The sequence below is a fragment of the Cyrtonyx montezumae genome, unplaced genomic scaffold, assembly GCF_038088225.1.
Source record: "Cyrtonyx montezumae isolate F1298 unplaced genomic scaffold, pur_monq_1.0 scaffold_23, whole genome shotgun sequence".
NCBI classification, from domain to species: Eukaryota; Metazoa; Chordata; class Aves; order Galliformes; family Odontophoridae; genus Cyrtonyx; species Cyrtonyx montezumae.
The window spans coordinates 10,847,837-10,870,092 of record NW_027071970.1 but is presented as its reverse complement, the minus strand read 5'-3'; the positions used below and the strand labels follow the sequence as shown (position 1 = coordinate 10,870,092).

The window sequence follows — 22,256 nt, the reverse complement described above, 5'->3', positions numbered from 1 at the left end:
GGCTCTGGGGGCTACAGCCCAGCAAGGAAAGAGGGGGGTGCAGTGGGGTGCAGCATCAGCCTGTCCCCCTGGCTGAGGACCTGAGACATGGAATTTGCCATTTCACTTATCTACATCCTGAGTGTCATTCAAGTTTCAGGGAGGAAGCAGTCGTGTTCTCCATGAGCTGTAAGCTGTAAAAGCACCTCATTTGTTTGTGGGGAGGGCACTGATGCCACTGCAGCACACAGCCATCGGAAAACCAAGTTCACGGCTAAAAGTACCACTTGGAAAAAGCAGCTGCACTCAGGGACAAAAGCCCCAGCTCTGTCTGAGGTCAGATTCGGGTCTCCGCACTCAAGATGTTTCTTTGTTTTTTCCAGTGATAGGTGAGGAGGTGACAGTGACAAATTCCATTCTGGGGAGCACAGAGCAGCCCATGTCAGCAAAATTTCACCGAATGAATTGTAGGTGCTCTGCAGCGCCGGGCAGTTACGTGGCGGAAAGCTGAACTTCCACTCACGTTGGGTTTTACAGGACAGATATCAATCTTCTCCCTTATCAGCTCAGCAGCTTATCACAGCTGCACAGATAGGAAAGGACAAGCGGAGCGTGCACACACCAAGAGACAGTGGCATGGCACAGAGTAGAACAACCAGGCGAATCTCAGCCCAGTATAAAATGAAGTCCAACTTTCTATAGTTCTCTGACAGAGCATTGCCAGTGGCTGAATTTTATCCCGTGGAAAAGCCGAGCTGAAAACTTCCCTTATTTGTATTGCCCTTGTGTCAGGGATCACCTAGAACCAGTTCCCATTGCTGCATCCGAGCTGCTTGCAGCTCAAGGATGAACACCACGGTGGCCTGTGACACTCACCCAGGGACACTGGAAGGGATGGGCAGCGCCTGGTGTCCGGTGGCCTCCTCCTCGTGCAACGCACCACGGGGCTCTCACAAGCTGCATCTCTTCTTTTTGGTGCTTCCACACATCATCCCTCCAGGACGTGGTCCTTCTACCTGAAAGGAGCCACCTATACTCAGCCGTGTCTTTGTTGGGGTGTACCTAAAGGACATCTTCTGCAGAGAAACATGCCTCTCCAAATAAGTCTCTGCTGGAACTGTGCTCTCCTGGCTCTTCTCCAGCACTCTGCTCTACTCCTGCCGCATGCCTCAGGCCATGACAACTTATCCTCTTTGTTCTGTTTAGCACCTGGGAACACGAGTTGTGCAACAACAAACACTATTCCATTCCCAAACAGCAGCTCAGCACCACGGGTTGGCTGCATCCTTCTGCTTCAGTCCCAGACTCACTGGCAGCAGCAATAGAAAGAAACTTGCTGGGTTTGCGAAGCTCCAGGATTGTGGCCTTGGGTCAACCACTTGAGGCTGAAGTTACAAGGACCCTATTACCCTATGGTACAGGGGAAGTGCCTTTCCCCTTCCAAACCTTTGAAATCAGTTCAGGCCTTGAAAGCAGTCCCTGTGACTACAGGAACTTCAGCACATCTGGCCTTTCATTGTCAGATGGAGAATTTCGCACAGAAAATGTTTTGACTCCAAAATGTCACTCCCTGCAAGTTTTCTGGACCCGGCACGTGTTTGCCTTTGAATCTCCCACTACTCTCCAGCCTTTCTCCAGTCACAGAAGTGAAAACATGCCACTGTACCTTTTCATGAAATCGTATTCATAAGAGTTTCCTCTACTTGGATATCAGTGCTAAAATATCAGCAGCTCTGCAAATCCTCTTCTGATCACAGCCTCATGCTCCTAAGTTCTAGGAACAGGCTTTCTGTTGTGCTGCATATGAAGTTCTCCTGCCTTCCGTAACCAGGCACAGAGAAAACATCCTCAGCAGAGTTGGAGAGAAGGTGAGAGCTGAGAGCTGGTTCCTGAGCATCCTCTGCTGGCGTGGCTCGGGGGCTTACACCTGGTGCACGGGTGTTATGGATATCCAGCAAGGCACATGCACACTCATATCCAAAGCCTGCTCTGCCCTGCCGCCCTCGTGGCTCCTTCAGTTCAGCATCTGTCCACTCTCACACCGGCCCCTGCAGGAGTCGGCTGCTGGCTTCAGCAACCCAGCTGTGTGCTTGCACACTCCAGTACGTTTGAGGAAGAACACGACAGAATTCATGTTCTAAGCTGCACCATTTGGAGAACCCAAGGGTTTAGCTGGGATGGCTAAGCCAAGCATCCTGAACTCCTAGTCAGATTGATGATATAGGATACCATCCGTGTCACCTCGAAACTGCCTTCTAGATCACAATCAGCGACGACGCATTTGAACCAACTTTTGATGCAATCTTTCAAAAAAAAAAAAAAGAAAGAAAAAAACCCCACACCAGCATCCGCAAAAAAACCAGGGGAGAACCACTGACGCAAAACTGATGGTACTTAAACACCACCGAGCTGTCCCCATCCACAGCTCTCCAGCCAACAAGCAGCTTGAACACCAGCATCTCACAAGCGTCCTGCTGCTCACTCCGCCATGGAACGCAGAGCAGGTGGGTGCAGCTTCTCCGCACGGCTGCGCTGGGCGATGCCCACGGTTAGCTCTGCTGCTTGAAGAACGTTTGCTCTAGGATAGTTAGTGTGCTGCACAAAACCAGCGAGTTTTGCAAAGATTATGTGGAGGCTTGAGACTGTACTCATTGTATTTTTTTTCCCTCTTCTTCAATTGAACGCAGAAATCACATTTGCGATCTTCCTCTTCTGTGCACTGGCTCCTCTGGTCTCCTTGGCACCAAGAGCGGCCTCAGAACAAAGGAAAACTACTATAGGACAGAGGCAGAAGCAATATACTACCAGCATAAAGCCCCTCCTAGTGCTAGAAAAGCGAGCAACAACCTTGTTCAAAAACTACGTAAGTACCATTTTATGTTTGCTGGGCCTACGAGTGGGGAGGAATCCCTTGAGTTATCCTAAAATACCAGAAAGACCATCAGAAAAGAAGGAAAGCATTTATATTGCATTATTGTACAACTGAGTTGGAGCACTGTCTAGGAAAGTTTGGGCAGCTCTGGTCTTCCAGACTCCTGCATTTTTCCTCATCTCCTAATTCATGCTGAACCTCAAAGCAGGAAGCTCCTTGGATGAAACCAGTCACACCACAGTCAGATCACTGGGAAGACAGAGAGAACTGCCTTCCTCTTCAGTTTGACCGTAGTGCAAGGGCAGCCAGGTGTACTTCTGAGAACAACCCTGCTCAGCCTTCCCTTGGAGATGGCAAAAAACATGGACCGAATCAAAGGATCAATGCTACAGGCAGATTTCAGTTCCTGGGAACGTGTTCCCAGGAATATATTGACAAAAACCAGTGTAAAACATTTCCCTTAAACCCATTCTTGATATCTAAACCATTTCTGCTAAAACAGATAAAAACATGCTCTGGTCAGAGCACGAGGAAATTTTACCTATAATATGGCAACAACAAGACTTAAAAATGCCAAGACTAATTACAAGAAGGTTATTAAGATAGAAAGTGCTGCACAGGCACAGTCTTGCCTGATAAAGGAGAAGTAGGTGTTAATACAGCTATTGAAAAATAACAACAAAACCTCAAGCAGACACAACTGAATACTCCCAGACTAACATGGAAACTACCAGGAAAGATGGAAAGCAAAAGATTAACAGTCTCTCTTCCTCCTCTGCAGAACGCGTGCAGCCCTGTAACGCAAGGAACCAAAGACTGGCTAACTGCTGACACCCAAGTCAATGAAATGGTGAAGAAAATACCCAAGTGCCCAGCTGTGGAAGCAGACTGCTGCATGCACACCTTTTACAATGTTTTAGAAACCCTAAAGAGCGACATAGAAATGATCTGTGGTAAGAATTTCACTAACTTTGTGAACGTAAACACCATCCAGTTAAACATGACGCTGCTCGAGAGAGGTGCACTTCACACCTGCAGGGACAAAGGGCTTCTGCAGAGCGACCACAGGGAGATCCAGAAGATGAGAACAGCAGAGAAGAAGATGTACATTTGGCTGGTTTTAAAGAGATATGAACAATTCATGCAAAACACAACAAAAACCTACTCTTCAGCAGAAGCGTAACATGCCAGCACCATTAAATACTTGCAGGATCCCAGGGCTCTGCCTGTGTGTGACCTTCCATTGCTTACCATCAGCTCGATGCCAGGATGCACTTGCTATTCTGTTCATAGCTATATAATCTAGTTTAATTTAATATTTAAAAGGGGAGCGTCTTAAGTTATTGATTTTATTTATTGCAGAACTATTTATACTGTTTTATTTGCAACATCACTTAAAAGGGTGAACTTAGTAAGTCAGAGTGATTTAACTAACTGGTTATTATATAAATTAGCAAACAGGGAAGCGTGATTTCAGTTAATTTAATGTTATTTATATCTTGTAATTATTTCCAAGAGAAAGGATGATTCTCTGTAGACTTCTGCACTTCTCATTACTAGTGACTGTTTATGAGTGCAAGGAACACATTTCCATATACATTTATTTAAGCATTTTTATAGTTTATATTTATTCAGATTTTTAATGATTATATTTTAATGCTGAAAGAGTTGAATGATATAACTTAGGTGAACAGTTTCACTCATTTTCTGTACATTTGGATAAAACCTGGCATTGAATTAAAATGAGATTAAATAAAACTGGTATTGCTTTTTTTTTTTTGTTTTTAATTATGTCATTCTTATTTATAAATAGCAAACGGAAGTAGCTGCTTCTGGTCATGACATTAAAAACTACAGAAATAGCATCTCCCCTTCTCCATCCACTTCTCATTGATAGATATGAAGAAGGATAACGGCAGCTTTTCTCTGTAAGCTCCCAATTGATTTCCTTAATTTGGTTCCCCCTAATTTGGATCCACTAGTGGGCAAATTCAGCCCCTAACTGAAGGCTGAATTATGGTGCCCTACTGCTTCAGGGGGCCAGGGCAGGTTTGCAGCAGCAGCTGTGCTGGAAAGGCACGAAGCACATGGAAGCACTCTGCAGTCAGCTCAGACACAAACACAGTGCCAAACCATGCCCTGGTACCAGAACAGGGACAGTCCAATGTTCTGGGAGCAGCAAGACTCATCAAAGCCTTGTTTCACATTTAGGGTCCTATCAACTCCTAATTATTGCTAGTAATGGGGAGGTTAATAACGTGGTGATTGAAATTCAAATTACCACACAAATTTCAAGCCAGTCTAAGCATTAGAATCAGTTCAAAACTAACACTATTTTTATATGCATGTACATATTTATTTGATTGGAAACTCATCTATTTAAAACCCAGATAAAGGATCACTTCTCTCACCACCCCCCCACTGACAGTGCCCCAGCCCAGCACTGACTGCTCCAGAGCACTCTGATTTCACCTCTGAGCATCCAGACTTTGTAAGCAGCATGTAAAGGCTGGGCAGCAGGGCTTAGGGATGTGATGGAGTAATCTTTTGGGGGTTTGTTTGTATTTTGTGATGCTCAAGCCTCAGAGTTTGTGATGTACACACCTTGTTCTGATATAGCTGCTGTTCCTAACCTTCCCTGTCACCCAAGTATTCACTGCCTGCACACCTCACCTTTTGGGGCCCATCTTGTTTAATATCTTTATTGATGACCTAGATGAGGGAATTGAGTGTACCCTCAGTAAGTTTGCAGATGACACAAAGCTGGGAGGATGTGTCAAACTGCCTGAGGGTAGGGAGGCCCTCCAGAGGGATTTGGATAGGCTGAACAGCTGGGCTGAGCAAAATGGGATGAGGTTCAATAAGACCAAGTGCCGGGTCCTGCACTTTGGCCACAATAACCCCATGCAATGCTATAGGCTTGGGGCAGAATGGCTTGAAGAATGCAGAGAGGAAAAGGACCTGGGGGTGTTGGTTGATGCTCGGCTCAACATGAGCCGGCAGTGTGCCCAGGTGGCCAAGAAGGCCAACGGCATCCTGGCCTGTATTAGAAATAGTGTAGCCAGCAGGAGCAGGGAGGTGATCATCCCCCTGTACTCAGCTCTGGTGCGGCCCCACCTCGAGTACTGTGTTCAGTTTTGGGCCCCTCACTACAAGAAGGACATTGAGGCCCTGGAGCGTGTTCAGAGAAGGGCAACAAAACTGGTGAGGGGCCTGGAGCACAAGTCTTATGAGGAGCGGCTGAGGGAGCTGGGATTGTTTAGTCTGGAGAAGAGGAGGCTCAGAGGTGACCTTATTGCACTCTACCACTTCCTGAAGGGGGGTTGTGGTGAGGAGGGGGTAGGCCTCTTCTCCCTGATAAGTAATGACAGGACGAGAGGGAATGGCCACAAGTTGCGCCAGGGAAGATTTAGATTAGACCTCAGGAAGCATTTCTTTTCTGAAAGAGTGGTCAGGCACTGGAATGGCCTGCCTAGGGAGGTGGTTGAGGCACCATCCCTAGCGCTGTTCAAGAAGCGTTTAGATGAGGTGCTAAAGGACTTAATTTAGTAGTTGGGTAGAGATAGTGATAGGAGGATGGTTGGACTAGATGATCTTATAGGTCCTTTCCAACCTTATGAACTTATGAACTTATGAACTTATGAACCTCCTGGAGATGAACATACTCTTCAGGAAGAGCAGCTTGTGGATGAGAAGAGCCATAGGAGAACTCCTGAGTGTACATATAGATTAAAAAAAAAAGTTTTTTTTTAATAAAAAGATCATTATTTTTAACTCTAGTGAGCACTGGCTTCTGTTTCCTCTGCCAAGATTCAATCAACCAGTGCTAAGAGAAAGCAAAATCTGCCACAGACGTGTTACACTTCTAGGAAAACATTTGGGACTACAGTACATGCAGAGAGCCCTCAGCTATTTCCCACTGAAGTACCAATTCCCTTACAGCAGTGATTTCTTTTGGCATAATTTGCTCCAAGCAGATATAAAACTACTTTTTCTTGCTGTTTAAGAATCAGCAAAATCAGCCACAGAAATAAGCTATTTCAGTAACCATTACGTTGGGCATATCAGCTCCTGCTAATAGCAGCCTCACTGAAATCACAAAATCAGGAGTAAAGAAACAGTGCTCTGCAGCCACAGCTTCCTCCCAGAGCTGTGATAGCATCGCTGCAGTACCACGGGCATTGCTGTGCTTGGCCAAGAGTGAAGTCAGGCCAAAATGTGGTTTTATCTCTGTTTAAATAGCACTGTTCTTCACAGCCTTCTACTAAAATGCTTTGTGTGAGATCAACCGAGAGATATTGAAAAAAATAAGTGCCAACAGAGTCAAAAAGCTGCAATTTCTTCTCCAGAAGTCACAGGCTTGACTCATCAGATTTCTCAAACTATATTAAGGTCAAAGTCATCAGTCCCGAGAGGGACATTAACCAGAATCAAGCAATGATTTTAAAATAAAATCCCTGCTCTCAATCAATTGAAGCAGAAATCCGTAGCATCCTATCAGGAGAAGAAAAGAGAACAACAAAAAACAATCTTTAGAGGAAAAGGTGAAATATTTCTTTTTTTTTTTAAATGGACTTCAGCAGCTGAATGCCCAACACTGACATCAGTTCTGTGGGAATACCGTGTTGTCCAACCTCAGCACTGCTCAGCAGAGTCCACTGTCCAGGCATTAAGTCAATCAAGAGTCCCAAATCCAATCCTGCAAGAAAATAAGAGCATCAGGGCCCAAGGTATTGGTGCAGTCCCTACAGACTTAAGAGTTTTACCTTTCTAAGAAAAACACCAGGGCTGCTTTTGAATTACTAATCTCCAAGTTAAAAGCAGACACACAATAGATTTCTGCCTGCTTAATTTTGTCCCAAGAGCTCATTCTCACTGCTATGCTTAATATAATCAGCAACTATCAAGGATCAGTGTCTGTTCACTCCAGGAACACTTCAGAACCTCAATAAATTGGAGAGTGGAGAATAATGTCACGTGAAACAGGCTCACTGTTAGGGTGAAGAAACACAGACAGATTTGTGGAAGTGGTAATGAAGCCTTCTTCTTTTGCAGTCTCTAACCTACACAAGCACAGTTTACTACAGAGGACAATTTACAGTTTTTGTCCATCTGGCTGTCACTTTGAGACAAGGAATATGCAGCACAGAGTAAATATGGCCTGGTAACCAATGTGTGAGAAAAGACAAACCACTCATGCTTTGAGAAAGCCCATCAGACGGAGCTGATTTCTACAGCCAAGAAGGGCCCAAGGGGCACCAAGTCTCTTAAAAGGACTCCGAGCTTCAAAAGATCAGCAGCAGACTTAAGCTTTGCAAAGAGAAAAACAAATGCAGGGTCCCAAAGGAGTGACTTCAGCACAAGTGATGTTGGGAATGAGCCTTTCTCACCTTTCAGAGCTGCAAAAGGGATAGTAAGGTGCTAGTCCTGGTCCAGGAAGACTTCCACTTACCATTCCCCCACTTCCAAGTAAAGTTCAGGTAAAAAATAAAAGACATTACAACTAGTTTCTTTCAAAAAATAACCTTTATTGTTTTTGTTGTAAATATAAAAAAATGCATTGCACAATATAACAGACCTACTGAAAAGTGCTACATATCAACAGCACAACAGACGTTGTGTCATGCAACAGAACAGGAAACCTAGGCAAAGCAAGAGTACAACCTGAAGTCCTCAAACCTCCAAGCTCTTTTTTTTTGAACAACAAGAATGAACTCCATTCACTTAAATACATTTAAATACAAGGTTAGAAGAAGAAAATAAGCAATACGTTCATTATGTTAATTAAGAGGATTATTCCTAAATGATATCTTTTGACTCAGAATTCTATTTGTGTTGGAAATGTTCAGATATAAAAGCAGATCAGAGATGGCTAGAAAGTCTGTTATATACCTGGGTGTATTTCCTTGCAATTGAATCAAGTTTTACAGTCTACAAATTTGGTACTACCACTTCTGCTCTAACACAGAAAATAAGCGTAAAATCAATCCAAGAATGAAACCAAAGGAAAGCTGAGGCCTTAGCTGATGTTATGGAAACATTACTGGGGTCCCATGCAAGAAAGCCTTCAAAAGTAAATGATCTCTGAAACGGAAGTATGTAACTTGAAAAATAAACAGGAAAACTCCTGTTATCTTACCTAATCAAAAAAACCTCCAAGCCAGGAAGAGCTGTCCAAACTCCTCTGAGATTGGTATGACTCCCCCTAAAGCACCTGAACCTTTAGATTTCAGGTGTTTTCCTTTGCAATAAAGGTGCAAAGGAACAAGGTAAAAAGGAAATAAGAAAATGAAAAGGTCAAAATAGTTGACCACCAACTCTATTTTTAGCAGTATCTTCTAGATGGAGGCATCTAGCAAAAATTATCCAGTCCAGAAACATGGAACAGCTTCCAAATAATTTGGAATAGAAAGGCAAGTATTACTGAATGTTTCTGCAGTGAGATTCCTTCTCCTGCTCTTAACCACTCTCCAGAAGTCTTAGAGTTCAAAAGCAAACAAAATGCAACCAACCCTCTCACCTCCATCGTGAGAGCACAAGCACACACACACAGAAGGAACATAAACCAAGGACACAAAGGGATGCTATTTTCAGACACAATTTGACAGCCCTTTGGCTGTACAAGCCATTCCAGATTTAGAGGTAAGTGTTTTTCTCTTTACTATGCTTCTGTCAAACTTTTTCAGACTTTTTGGTGGGTGTTTACCTGTGTACATGGGAAGAACAGAGAAGTCAGCAAGAATGAGGCAATTTTTTTCCATACGTACACACACCCACACACAATTTTTCACAACCCCTGAGGCACCACGCAGAAATGTGCCCTCTTAAAACCAAGCAAATCCTCACTCTGCCATTTCACCCAATTTTCCACGTAGCATTGAACTAGGGCTAAGAATGTAAGACTTACATCAGATGAACACAGGACCCCAAGATATAAGGCACAGGTGGTACCATTGTAGTGAGCTTGCCTTGAAGAAAGGCTTCCCTAGTGGTCTAGAAAAGCGTGGAAGAACACAGCAATTGGATCAACTGCTATTAACTGAGGATCCACTGTTTTTGTGCAGAGATTATATTGCCCAGATGAAGCAAGGACTTGTCTCCGTCTCTACTGATTTCTTCGCTGTAGTTTGCTCCTGAACTTTCCCTACTTAATCCTCCTGTTAGCAGGAAGTATATTAAGTTTATCTGATAACAAGTTCCCTAGAACTTGTGAGTAGGGAAGGGGCCCTCTATGATGTGCCAATGAATATTCAAGGTCAGAAGGTACCACTAGACAACCTCAATTTGACCTTGAGTCATAGGCAAGAAATGTTTTATCTAGCCACACCCTTGTTGAGCAAAATATGTTGGATTGGACTGAATGAGTCATATTTGCTCATATAGGTGTTCTTTATAAGTCCAGAACCAACCAACTGAAGACAGATATGCATCATCTGTAATTCTGTGTAGACTACAGGCACAGTGTGTTTTGCTTGCTTAATGAACTTTGGTGATACACAGGAAGTTAGACTGATTAAGTCAGGGAAGAACGTGGTATTGAGTACTTCTGTTTTTTGTTTGTAAAGCTGAAATACAATATTTAGAGTCCTCAGTCAGGAAGGCAGAAAGACTAAGCAGCTTAAATATATAGGCAAGAAAAAAATCTAGGCAAGAATTAATACCTACGTAGTCAATTCCCTTTCATACCAATCCTCAGTACTTTTAATGTGCAAAGATGAGATACATGATAGCTTTATCCTCGTGTTTCTATATGAAGTGAAATCACAGCCCTCACAAAGCTGACGGGTAAGAGAAAAAAATCCTGATTTGCAATAACTGGGAGATGAAAATACACTGAATCACAGCTTCAAAGAGCTGCCACATCATTTCTGGTAACTGCACTACGTGGAAACTATCTTTTCACTACTCCTTCCCTCCCTCCTACACTCTTGCTTAAGTAAGCAATCTCTGACTTGATTTTCTCTGTTTACTGTGTTAAGATTTGTGGTCTTTTCAAAGTGACATGAGCTTTTTTTCTCCACCACTAATTATTAAAATAAGCACTTTCCCCTCCAATTGTAACCAACTCATGGTGCAATGAATGCTTTTTTTCATCCACATCAAAGCCACTAATGGGTAAAAGTAATAGCAGTTCACTCATACTTCCCACCTTTCCTACTCCTTTAAGGTCCCTTTTGACTTCCAGTTCATTCAGTGAGATCCCAAGCAGTAAGCTCTAAGCTTAAAAATCACCATACTTGCCTGGGCTTTGAGACATGGCTGCAGTGCACACTTTGCTGTTGAGACAACACCATTAATACAACTGCCACCAAACTGCAGACGTGGGTAAGAACATGGTAAGAATCAGACAAGCAGGAGAATATTACAAGGGAGTCATTACAGAACATGCTTATCTGAAAAGTATAGCAAAAACACAAGTGGATCTATTCTTGGACCATTTGTCTAATGAAATCTTTCTAGAAAACCGGATACATATTTTTAATATTCAAATATGTTATCTATGCATCTCGGTGAGATAGCCCAGAACTTGAGGGACACTCCCCAGCAAATCACAACGTTCAGTGACTTCTCCAGGATGAAGTTCACAAGCAGTGATAAAAATAGAGAATTAAAGTACTGACTAAAGTATTATTTTACAGTTTATGTCATAGAATCAATGAATGGCTTGTGATGGAAGGGGCCTTAAAAGATCATATAGTTCCAACAGATTTTATCCAGATGCATCCAAAATAACATTACTTATTTGAAAACGTATGGAAGACATGATATGGGCCCTCCCTAGAGAAACTGTTCACTAATTGCTATGACAGCCTTCGTACACTATTTCATTCAATCATCACCCCCAGAAGTCCCTTTCAAGCTCCCTCACACAGTTCCTCTGCTGAAAGGGCCCTGGGGCCAACTTCTCATGCACTCTTTTTGTTACAGTCCTGCTCACACCTAAGAAAACTCAGCAGTAGAAGCCAATAGCTGCAACATCTCAGGACAAGAAGAAACAAGAAAAGAATAATTCTCTGCGCCTAGTCCCAATCCCCAAAACCTACTGTTGCTTTTTAAGGTTCATCCCACAAGGTGGGAAGGATCAGGCTCATCGCCTTCAGACGGGTGGTCTGGAGGTGATAAGCATCTGCTTTTCAAACTGGCAGAAAACTACTTGGAGGAGGTACCCAGGGACTTTATCCACACTTTGTGTAGCTCCAAAATACCAGGAGTGGAACTACACGGGTCACAGGACTATTCCAGGCCAAATCAAAAACAATTGGCCAGAACAAATATCCCAGTGTTGTCTAAGGATGGACATCTCTACTGTAACAGGAACCATCTACAGCAAAGAACAGTACTTGCAGACTGCCACAGGGAAATATTCTGTTTAAAATTAGTATATCCTTATATGTTTTGAGATTTATACTGAACATAGCTGTCCCATACAGATCAAGCTTGGCTAAGTCCTTCAGGTTTTTCTTAAATAGAAGGCAAAAGGAGCAGGTGAAGAAGAAAAAAGAAAGTAAGAATTCACTATAAGCTGGTATGGTTTGCTACAGTTTGAGATAACATAAAAGCCAATTTTTTAACGCTCAGAACTGAAGTTTTGTCTTTGAAGCACTATGACATTTATCAATGGATGTGTTTTATGTGTGCACATGTTATGAAGCAGGCAGATGAACTCTGCAGAGTGCAAGAAAATAGTTTACAGATTAAATGGATATGAAATTCATGTGTCTATCCTGACTGCAGAATCTATGCAAGCTAAAGCTGCTTTCTTGCACTTCCTGCACCATCTGCTACCTTATTGCAATGGCTGTATCAGGAAAAATAATAAAAATCAGCTACTTTATTTGCTAGAAAATAAAGCAAGTCTTGAAACTGATCACATGTAATGGTACACTCATTAAAATCAAAATACACAAAACACAGCCTGAGATTTTGATTCTAGTATTTTCCACAAGTTGACATCACTGTCAGATTTTTCTTCTCCTTTGGTTTTTAATACAATCTCGTTTAATTTTAATTTTTACTATTCAAGTAAAACAAATGGAACTGAACACCAGAAAACAAAATAAAAAGCACATTTTGTTAAACAAAAAGTATTTTTCCCCTCTAAGAGAACATTCCTCGATGTACAAGATTTACACTTCAGAGAACTTAGCACTTGAAGAAGCTGTTTTACAGAAAGATGTTTGTTGCATACAGATGCATACTGCATTGATGGAGATATATTGCTGCCTGCAGGACTGAACCCTGCTGTATTTACCTGAGCTTGGTGTTCTCACTTAACGGAGTAGAGCACAGCACTGAAGAGGAATCAAAACGTTGTGAACAACACTGCATCACACTTCAACAAATCCTGAAGGCAGAGCCAGGTGCTCTGAACAACATCTCGGACGATGGAGACAACTCTTTCTAAAGTGCACCAACTGAAAGGAGACTCACCAGGCTGCTAGACTGGCACGTTCTCCACCCCTTGTACAAGTAACTCATAGTCTTTGGTTGTTAGGTTTCACCAGCTGTTTCATTTGTCTTGCTGACTGCCTCAGTGGCTTGCTCTGGCAGGCGTGATGGATCTGACAGAATTGAGGTGCTTATGCTTAGCTGCCGAAGGCTGCTCAACACCACTATTAAAAAAAAATAAGCCAGGGAAGTATGAAAAAGCCATTAGTCTTGCTGCAAACAGTTCCATGCAGGACAGCATGCAAACATTGTAAGGCTGCTACAATGACAGAGCTACGAAAATACTTCTAAAAAACATGCATGATTGCACATACAGTAACAACAAGAAAGAGTATAAGAACTGTGCCCAGGGAACAAGGAAAAAAGATCGACCCATTTCTTCTACTGAATAGAGTACTATTTGGCAATTCTGACAGTGAATGTAAGCAATTGCTAATTTTTTAAGAGGGGTAAACAGTAAAGATATGATAGCCCAATCAATGGTATTTTAATGGGAAATACAAACTTCAGAAGTCTCTTCCTTCTTGAGACAAATCACCCTGCCAAACTTTACTCCAACTGAAGTGGAATATCCGAACTCTAAATGCAGCTTAAGACTGTTTAAATTCTGGAATCTGTATTCAGCAATACTTATTTTTTCTGTTCAGCATTAAGCAGGCAATTAAATACCTTTACAGTCAACAGAAGATCTTACTTTCCCCCTGTGACAGTCACAAGAGACTGAAAGTCATATTCAGCATTATATGCTTCTGTCATACTCTGACTCTTAAGTTGTTATTCATTTAAAAGTTCATTAAAAAGTTATAAATCATTTACTATGATCCTGAATTACTGCTTTATAGAAATCCACTTACTTGGCCTCAGGACAGGGAGGGAGCAGTGCTGATCCAACCAGGCTATTGCAGTTTGATTCAGATCTTTAAAGCTCGTTGTAGAAACCATTCCATTGAAGGACTCAAACAATGGTTTAATAATAATGCTGAACTGCAAATCAGCAAACGTTAAGGGAGACAGCAAATGAGAAGTTCAAAACGTTCTAAGGGAAAAACTAATATAGCTCAAACTGCAGGGGAAAAACTGAACTTCAGCTGCTAGCCCTACCAATATTAATTTCTGTAAAACTCCTATATCAGAGACTGACCTTATCTCCTGCACACAAGCTCCATGCTAAGAACCATCATGTTCTTCCTTTAGCTTTCTACAGTTACTGCTTGCAAGGATGGGCCACACATTGCCAATAATGTTCCTGGCATTAGAAGGACAGAACTCTCACCTCGTAGTGCATTAACATGCATAGAGTATCACCAAAACCCTGAGCTGGCTGCATCTCTCAGGCTGTCATGCAAGGTTTCCTAGAATGATCACCATGTCTGAACACTATAACATCAACACAGCAACTCACCAAGTAAATATACCTATGGTTTAGAAACTATTGAAGAAGCTATTTGTATGGTAAAACTCATCTGAAGGCTCAAAATCTGTGGCTTCCCCCAGTTATCCCAGGTGGGATTTTCACATTAGACTCAGCAATGTGTGAGAATGTGGCCCAAACCCATCTCCACGTACTCATACACTCCTATCTTTGTCACTGTGTCTAACAATCAAGGTAGATCCAGCAACTGCCTGGAATGCTCTAGGGGATTTACGTGTGGTTATGGACTCATACAGAGTGACTGTGCACTCTGTGTGATATTCTACTATTTGCAAGTATTTTATCCTCAGGCCATCTCCAGTAGCCCAAGAACAGCTAACTCATTTCCCTCTCACATGCAACAGAAACTAAGGTATTCTCATATTTGTAAAGAAACTGCCCTTCTCTCTCTTACAGTCATTTCACAAGGAGAAGATTTTTTCACAAGGAGAAGATTTAAAAAATTTACCACCACTCACCCCTTCATCTTTTTCGTACATGACATTTAGAAATACATCAGCAGTGGTTGAGGTTTCTTATTCATTTGCTGGACAACTGTTTCCTCACAGCTACAAGGAGAAGCTGGGAAAGACTACTTAGCCTGCCAGCCTTCTATTTTACCAACTACATTAACATTTGATACCAAAAGTCTAGTTACCCTTTCTATTGTTACATTAAAAATCTGCTGATTTTTCAGTAACAGGAACTTTTGTAACTCACCTGATACTGTTTCAGAGACAGTGCTACTAGTGATCACAGTGAGACCTTGCTGAGAATTGCTTCCTATAAAAGGATGCTAAAAGGGAGAGTCTGGCTTGCTAAGGCTAGAGTAAATCAAACATCAAAAAAAGAAAGCATTTTCACATACTGAAAGTATTAAAAAGGCTGTTCTTCGTGCATGCACAAAGCGTGGTCTTACACACTGACAGAAAACACCAGGAAGGATAACCATCAGAGTACAAAGACACAAAATACATGTAAAATATGAATGTACAAAGGTTTAGTGAGGAGAAGGAAGGCTAATGTTTCCATTCATTATTAACTATACTTCTGCTCTGATGATTACTAACATTCCTGAACTGACTCAAGCTAACTATATTTGATCCAAACAGTACATTTGGATTATCTAACATGGTTCCCTTCCCTGCTTGTGGAAATCCACTTCTTGCCTTATCATTTATCTGTAAATGAGCTGCTGGCGTTGGAGAAATAAAGAGAAACTGAGTTGATTCACTGTCATAATGAACAACAAAGGAAGCTGGGGGAAAAAAGGGAAAAGCATGCGAGTTTTCAAAACTGCCACAACTGTTTCAGTCTATAATGATTTTTTAAAGAGATCTTTGTAATTCTCAATAATTCTTTGCAAATAGTAAAAAAAAAAAAGCTGCAGTTAGAGAAGCAGCTAATGATGCATTTCTCAGAGTATAATAATCTAATGCCCTTGTACCACATTTCTTCAAGTTACCTCCAATACTCCAAAGTGAACAAATTCTGCCTCACAACAACCTACAGAGCAAGAGTTCATTTCCATATATAGATGTAAATGAAAGCTCTGGACATGCATTGCTTTTAACAACTTGGCTCGAAGTCACAGCACCAGAATCCAAGTTCTTGCTTCAAAACACAATAGTACCAAACCTCAAGTCCAGCAGGTCAATATGAAAGGATACAATCCAGAACTTCCAGTTCTGGAGGGTACTGTTTCTCACGTACTCATCAAACATGCTCCTTACGTGGTCAAATCTTTGCCATGTTACTGGAACACCAGTAGCAGGGAGCCGCTGCTGACAGGAACTGAAAAGAAGATGCTCTGAGGTCAGAATCTCCACCAGGAAGGACAAACTTATTTTATAGTCTAAATTACAGCAAGAGAAACATGTGCAACCCCAGCATCTCAGACTGAGGAGGTTTCCATCTGCACAACCCCTACCCAAAGTTTATTTGTTATGGCCAGAAATAGCTGCTACACACTCCTTTTTACAAGCAACACAACTGAAAACAGAATAATGGAACGAAGTAGTTTTTGGTGTCCACTCTGAAAAAGGCACATTAGGAGTCAAGTTAAGATTTACAGACTAACTCCTGAACAGCGTTACAGAATAAAATGCTACAAAGACTCTTAAGAAACAGATCAATTTAAAATGAAACCAAACAGAAGTTATCATACTATTTCTTATTTTTTTAAAGAACGATTTTGATTTGCTGATAAGTTTAACATAATGCCTAAACCTAACGCTTCTGAACACGGAAGAAAATTCACTGGGGTTCTCAACATGCTTTCCAATAGCACAAAACACTGTAAACCCACAGAGGAAACAGAGGCACCAGGAGGGTGAATTGACTTATCAGAGTTACGTTTGGTCAGTGGCATGCTCCATGATTCCAAGTCCTACGTAATCACATCGCTTCCAGAACAAATTGAGTGCATTAGGAAAGAAAACTGCAGCAAAGCCATCATGAAGAGTAGGAGCATTTCATCCCCCAGTGAGCCTAACTTTAAAATAAAGAGGTGTCACTGGCTTCTCAGAATTCTTCTAACTGATCTAATGCATCTTTTCTGATGCTGCCACTGTCGTGCATTCACACTCAGAGCTTGCTGAAAATCCACAAGATTTGCCACCAATGCCCATCCCATGACAACTTTGCTTTTTGTTTGGAAGTCGGTAGCATTTCTACTTCTGTTCAATACCCATCTGTTGTTTGGCATGACATCTGAGGAAACATCGCCCTGCTGTTAGCCAAAGCAACATTCAAGCTGCTCTGCTTCATGACAGAAATCTCCCAAAATCTCACATGATGGCAGCGTTTAGCTCCTCGATTTCTTCCCGAAGGCGCCTGGTTTCCTCTTGCATCTGTGTTCTTTCCTGCTGTAGTTTAGCGATATATTCTACTGTTTTCTGGAGAGTGATTGCATGGCTGATCTAGACCAAACACAAACATAGAGCTCACTTTCTGGAACAAAGCTAGATGGATGAAGAATTTGCTCCTAACCTGCGGTAACACCCAGAAAAGCACTTCAGCACCTTTTAATTTCCTTTGTCCTGCCAAAGCACACATAGACAGAAACACTAATGCTGAACTCCTCATTAATCTGACTCCCACCTGCACACTATTATAGAGAAAAGAGCTGCAGGGGTTGTTTTCTTTCCCAAGTAACATCTTTTCCATACTGCTGAAAGCCATATATTAAAACTGTTTATTTCAATATTGATCCTCTAAAAATGCTGGCAGTACTACTCCTGCTGAAAAATGCATTGTGCTGTTAGAAGCATTGCTCCTAGCTAATAAGTTCGGGAAGCCTGATGTTATTAAAGCAGAAGGTAACATGGCCTGGCTATCACCAAAGGAGACAAAGTGTCGCAGATCTTTTCAAAATACACTTTCGGTTTTGAGGAAACAATTAAAAATCTGTACTCCAGAAATAAACATCTCATTAAAGTCAAATTACCAAAAATCACTACCTTTCAAATAGGCTATAAATAAGTAGTGAGATTCTGACAATTTGTAGCCTAAACACAGAAAATCAATGTAAACACATCAATGTGATGACAATAAGCTTTCGCACTTCCACATTTCATGAGGCAGTGGTATTTAAAGGACATTTAGAAAGTTGCTGTGCAGAGAAACTTGTGTTTTAATGACTTTAGTTTCAGTTTAGTGAACTATTATCAACATAGTCAGAATAAGTTTTTAAGCTTAACAATGAGGATTTATTTTTCCTCAGTAAATCTATGCACAAAAAAAAGTGACAGGGAAAAACTGAGGACACTTGAAAGGCTATGGGGCACAAGAGCAAATTTTTGAAGGCAGTTGGGTGAGATCGGATGTTAGGAGTCCAAGAGGGGTTTGCGAAGTAATCTAAAACGGTCAGACTCCTAACAGTGATCAGGAAGTAACAGATTAATATGTGTAGCACACTTTAAAAATTTCAGTGGTCATTTTTGGACACGTGTGAACAGTAATTGCAGCTGTACAGCACTGCTCTGCCATGCTGGTACTGAGCAAATGCAGCACAGCTGTGGTTAACACAGCACAAAGCCTCTGCTAACAAACTGCTTGCAGGTGTGTGTATTAGCTCAGGCCTCACATCAAGGTATGTTTTGCCAGGCTCAAATCTTACCACCAGCATCTACACCTGGCTTCTAGCTGACTCACTGTTCAGGCAGAAGAATGAGCTCACAGTACTGACTGGGCACAGCCTTTTGAGTCCAGCTCTGGGGATAAGAACCCTCCAGAACGGGTATAAAAAGGCAGTACATCAGAAATAAAGGTGACCTAACAGTAAATGCTGTTATTCTATGCTGAAAATGTGACAAAATCTTCATTGCTGGGGTTTTAGCAACAATAGTAAAGATCAGTTTCATTTCTTTCCCTGCTGGCTTTAAAGCTGCAGTCTCTGATGACAGAAGAGCTGATCAACATTTGAAGCAGCATCACCACATGCAACATCTAAAAGGCTCTCACGCATCGACTGTAAGCCGTGAATTTATCATCCTTCCCTTTCCAGGCCTCTCATACTAGGCATCTTCACTGCTTAACTGGCACAGTCAGCCAACAGTGGAGGGAGAATATCAACCCTTTTTCATAATGGCTTTCTTAAGCTCCCTATTAAACACGAGTGCTGCCGAGTTACTTACCGACTTGGAGTTTGCTGAAACCAAGCTGTTCAGGGTACTGCAGCCAATCCTGATATTAAACCTTCGTTTTTGTTCTGATGAAATACGCTTCATTCTTTGAGTCTGCGTAAATAAAATTATGATGATTTCCTTTACTGTTCTACTGCTATGATTTCTTCTGTAATTCAAGTCCACAGCACAGTTTTTGCTGAATTGTAGTATTCACTGTCTTCCCAGTCCAAGCCATAGGACTGTAAACTTGCAAATGATTTAAATGAGTAAAAAAAAACCAAAACATGCAGAGTAGTAAATTCAATTCTAAATTTCACAGAATTTCCTTCAAAATAAAAATTCTTGTTTAAGACTCTTAAAAGCTTTTTTTCCTGATGTCAAATTCTATGTTTTAGGCATATAGTCAGTTAAGATCTTGGTGAAGTCTTTAAGTTTGGAACAATCCATATAATTTTTACCTAATACACAGAACTAACATTGATAGGTGGTCTGATTAAAAAAAAAAAAAAAGAAAAATCCTGATAAAGACTTTGCCAGGAATTAACATTTTCCTTCGTAGCATCAGAAATCTCAAAGTTGTTTCCAGCAAAATCTTTGTAAGAAAATAGGAACATGCTCTTTGAGAACGTGTTCTCTGTGCAACTAGGCTTTCCAAGGACAGCCCACCATCACCTCAATTCACAACTGGAAAGTGCTGTAGTGAAGTAGTTAAGTCACTGCCTGAAATCACAGAAAATGCAAGAAAATACAGCACAGACTTCCAGCACCCTGCATGTTTTGCCAAGCTGAAAAGAGAACAAAGTTACCAAGCAATACAGAACCCTTTAGTTTAACTAAGAATGCTAAGGAGCAAGGAGAGTACATCTTGAGACAAGGAAACAACACTCTCTCATCTTTCAGAAGAATTACTGTCAATACACATGCAAAGCAATTCCTGTTCACACAAGTGCCTTCAAATAGTCCTGAAGAGCCCCCACATTGCAGTACCTTTTCTTTTAAGAAAATTGCTCCATCTAGTGGCTGCCTTCCCTACCACTGGCCTGTCCTAATCTGCTCCTCAGAAAAGAAAAAAAAAAAAGGAATTCACTCTATTTTAATCCTCTAGTATTTCACAGCTCTAACGCTAGATTCCTCTCTGTAGAGCAGCAAAGCACCACTGGAGACATGTTAACTCAACAGGTCAAGAGCTCCCTCCAGCAATGGCTAAAGCTCCAACAGACAATGGCTAAAAGTAACAGTTTATAAAACTAAACATAACTCCTTTGACCAAGTAAACTGAATTTCAGTATAAGAATCCTGTGAGCCACGGCAGGAACTGCTAGCACGTCCACAACAACCTGCAGAGGTACAGCTCAGCCTGGCCCCTCTGGCGAGGCATCTCTGAGGAATGGAGCAGACTAAAGTGACATCTTACACTGAACAAAGCAGCACAGATGGAAGGCAAGCTAAGCCCTCAGGCACAAGTATTTCACTATTCCTGATGCACAGATTACTCTGAAGTCCATGCTCAGATACCATGGAGATAAAAATGACTATTAAGGCAAAGAAAAGCACCTGAGAGGAAAGCACACACACCTTAAGTGCAGCCATCTGAGAATCAGTGGTAAGTTTTCCTGAGCAGCTGTTCTGAGGGGACTGTGGACTGGGGCTCTGCTCTGAGGTGCAGGGGGAAGCCTGGCCAGAATTCTGACAGTCTCGACCTTCATGAAAAAAAGAAAGACACATCGTGTTAACAAACAATATTTTGTAGCAAACACTGGGAAGATTCAATTCGGAACACAACTGAAATGTAGCTGACATCTAAGTTATATTCATTGATACAGAAACTACAAGCGACACACGGTAGAGAATGTCAAGATTTCTGGAAAAGCTTAGTACTCCAAAGCACAAGACTAATTTACCCAAATAACAACACATCATACTCCTTTCATATCCATACAAACACTTCATCAAAAGCACACAGGATCTAATTCCACTGTGGTGCTAGACTCTCCCACTTAAAGCCATAATGGCCAGGGACACAACAGTAATACTTAAGCCATTCACCAGCAAAACCAGCATACCTGATACTGAGCCCAGATACTGCTCTATCAACACACATGCAAGAGGAGTCCTTGCACTACCTACCATTAATGATTCCATCTGACAGTCTCCATCAAAATTATAGCTAGGATACTGAACAATAAACCTATTCAGCAATTTTTACACCAGTTTCTTTCAAATTGGTTTAATTAGTCCTTTGAATATGATGGAACATAATTTTAGAAAGGAACCATTTACAGAAAGAACATTACATTTTGTGGGAATGCTGTACAGTAGTTTAAGAAAAAAATGTTGACAGTTGGATGTAATTGAAGCTGGAGGGTAGAAGGGCCCAAAAAGCTTTTCCTTCAAGAAGCACCCTGGAAACTTCAAGGCCCGTTTACACCTTACCTAATCAATGAAAATACATCAGCACGTGTAGGGGAGAGAGAACACTTACAGATTTCCAACTTACTAGGTGTAGGTGAGGGAACTTGTGAACTGCTACTGTGGGAAGGGATTTGCTCTCCTTTCACCAGCACATCCTTAACTACACTCGAAGAGAAGAGGTGAGAGACCGTGGACTGGCTTTGTTGGCTGCTTGATGCTTGCTGTGCTGGACCAACCAGAATGTTACTACGGAACTCCGTCACCCCAGGAGCCTGGGAGCAGCACAGGAAAAAACAAAGGGAGAGAAAGAAGGAAAAAATGAGAAGGAAAAAAATGTTTATTACCTTGTCTTTCACTAAAAGTAACAAATTAATACATCACTAACAATTTGATGACGTGAAACTAATACTTAATGAAATTGTCAGGCACTGAAACCAGCATCCCTTCAGAACTTAATGTAGTATTACAACACAGCACCAGCACGACATGCCAAAATCTAGTTCCC

At 41.7% G+C, this 22,256-nt stretch overlaps 1 protein-coding gene across 2 annotated transcripts in view; it reads right to left on the bottom strand.

Annotated features, from left to right (window-relative positions):
* Window positions 1–11,150: 11,150 nt before the first annotated feature.
* The window catches only part of MLXIP (MLX interacting protein), a 41,198-nt gene continuing 30,092 nt past the window's right edge, over window positions 11,151–22,256 (bottom strand). The window contains exons 11-17 of one of the 2 annotated variants that reach the window (XM_065739217.1): window positions 21,837–22,023; window positions 20,915–21,039; window positions 19,349–19,450; window positions 17,505–17,632; window positions 16,382–16,505; window positions 14,155–14,284; window positions 11,151–13,464 (exon numbers count right to left, since the gene is read on the bottom strand). In XM_065739217.1, the coding sequence (XP_065595289.1) occupies window positions 13,343–13,464; window positions 14,155–14,284; window positions 16,382–16,505; window positions 17,505–17,632; window positions 19,349–19,450; window positions 20,915–21,039; window positions 21,837–22,023 (918 nt within the window). In that variant the 3' untranslated portion in view covers window positions 11,151–13,342. Of the gene's footprint in view, window positions 13,465–14,154; window positions 14,285–16,381; window positions 16,506–17,504; window positions 17,633–19,348; window positions 19,451–20,914; window positions 21,040–21,836; window positions 22,024–22,256 lie in introns of those variants that run through there. The other variant, XR_010622383.1, reaches the window with a different exon arrangement.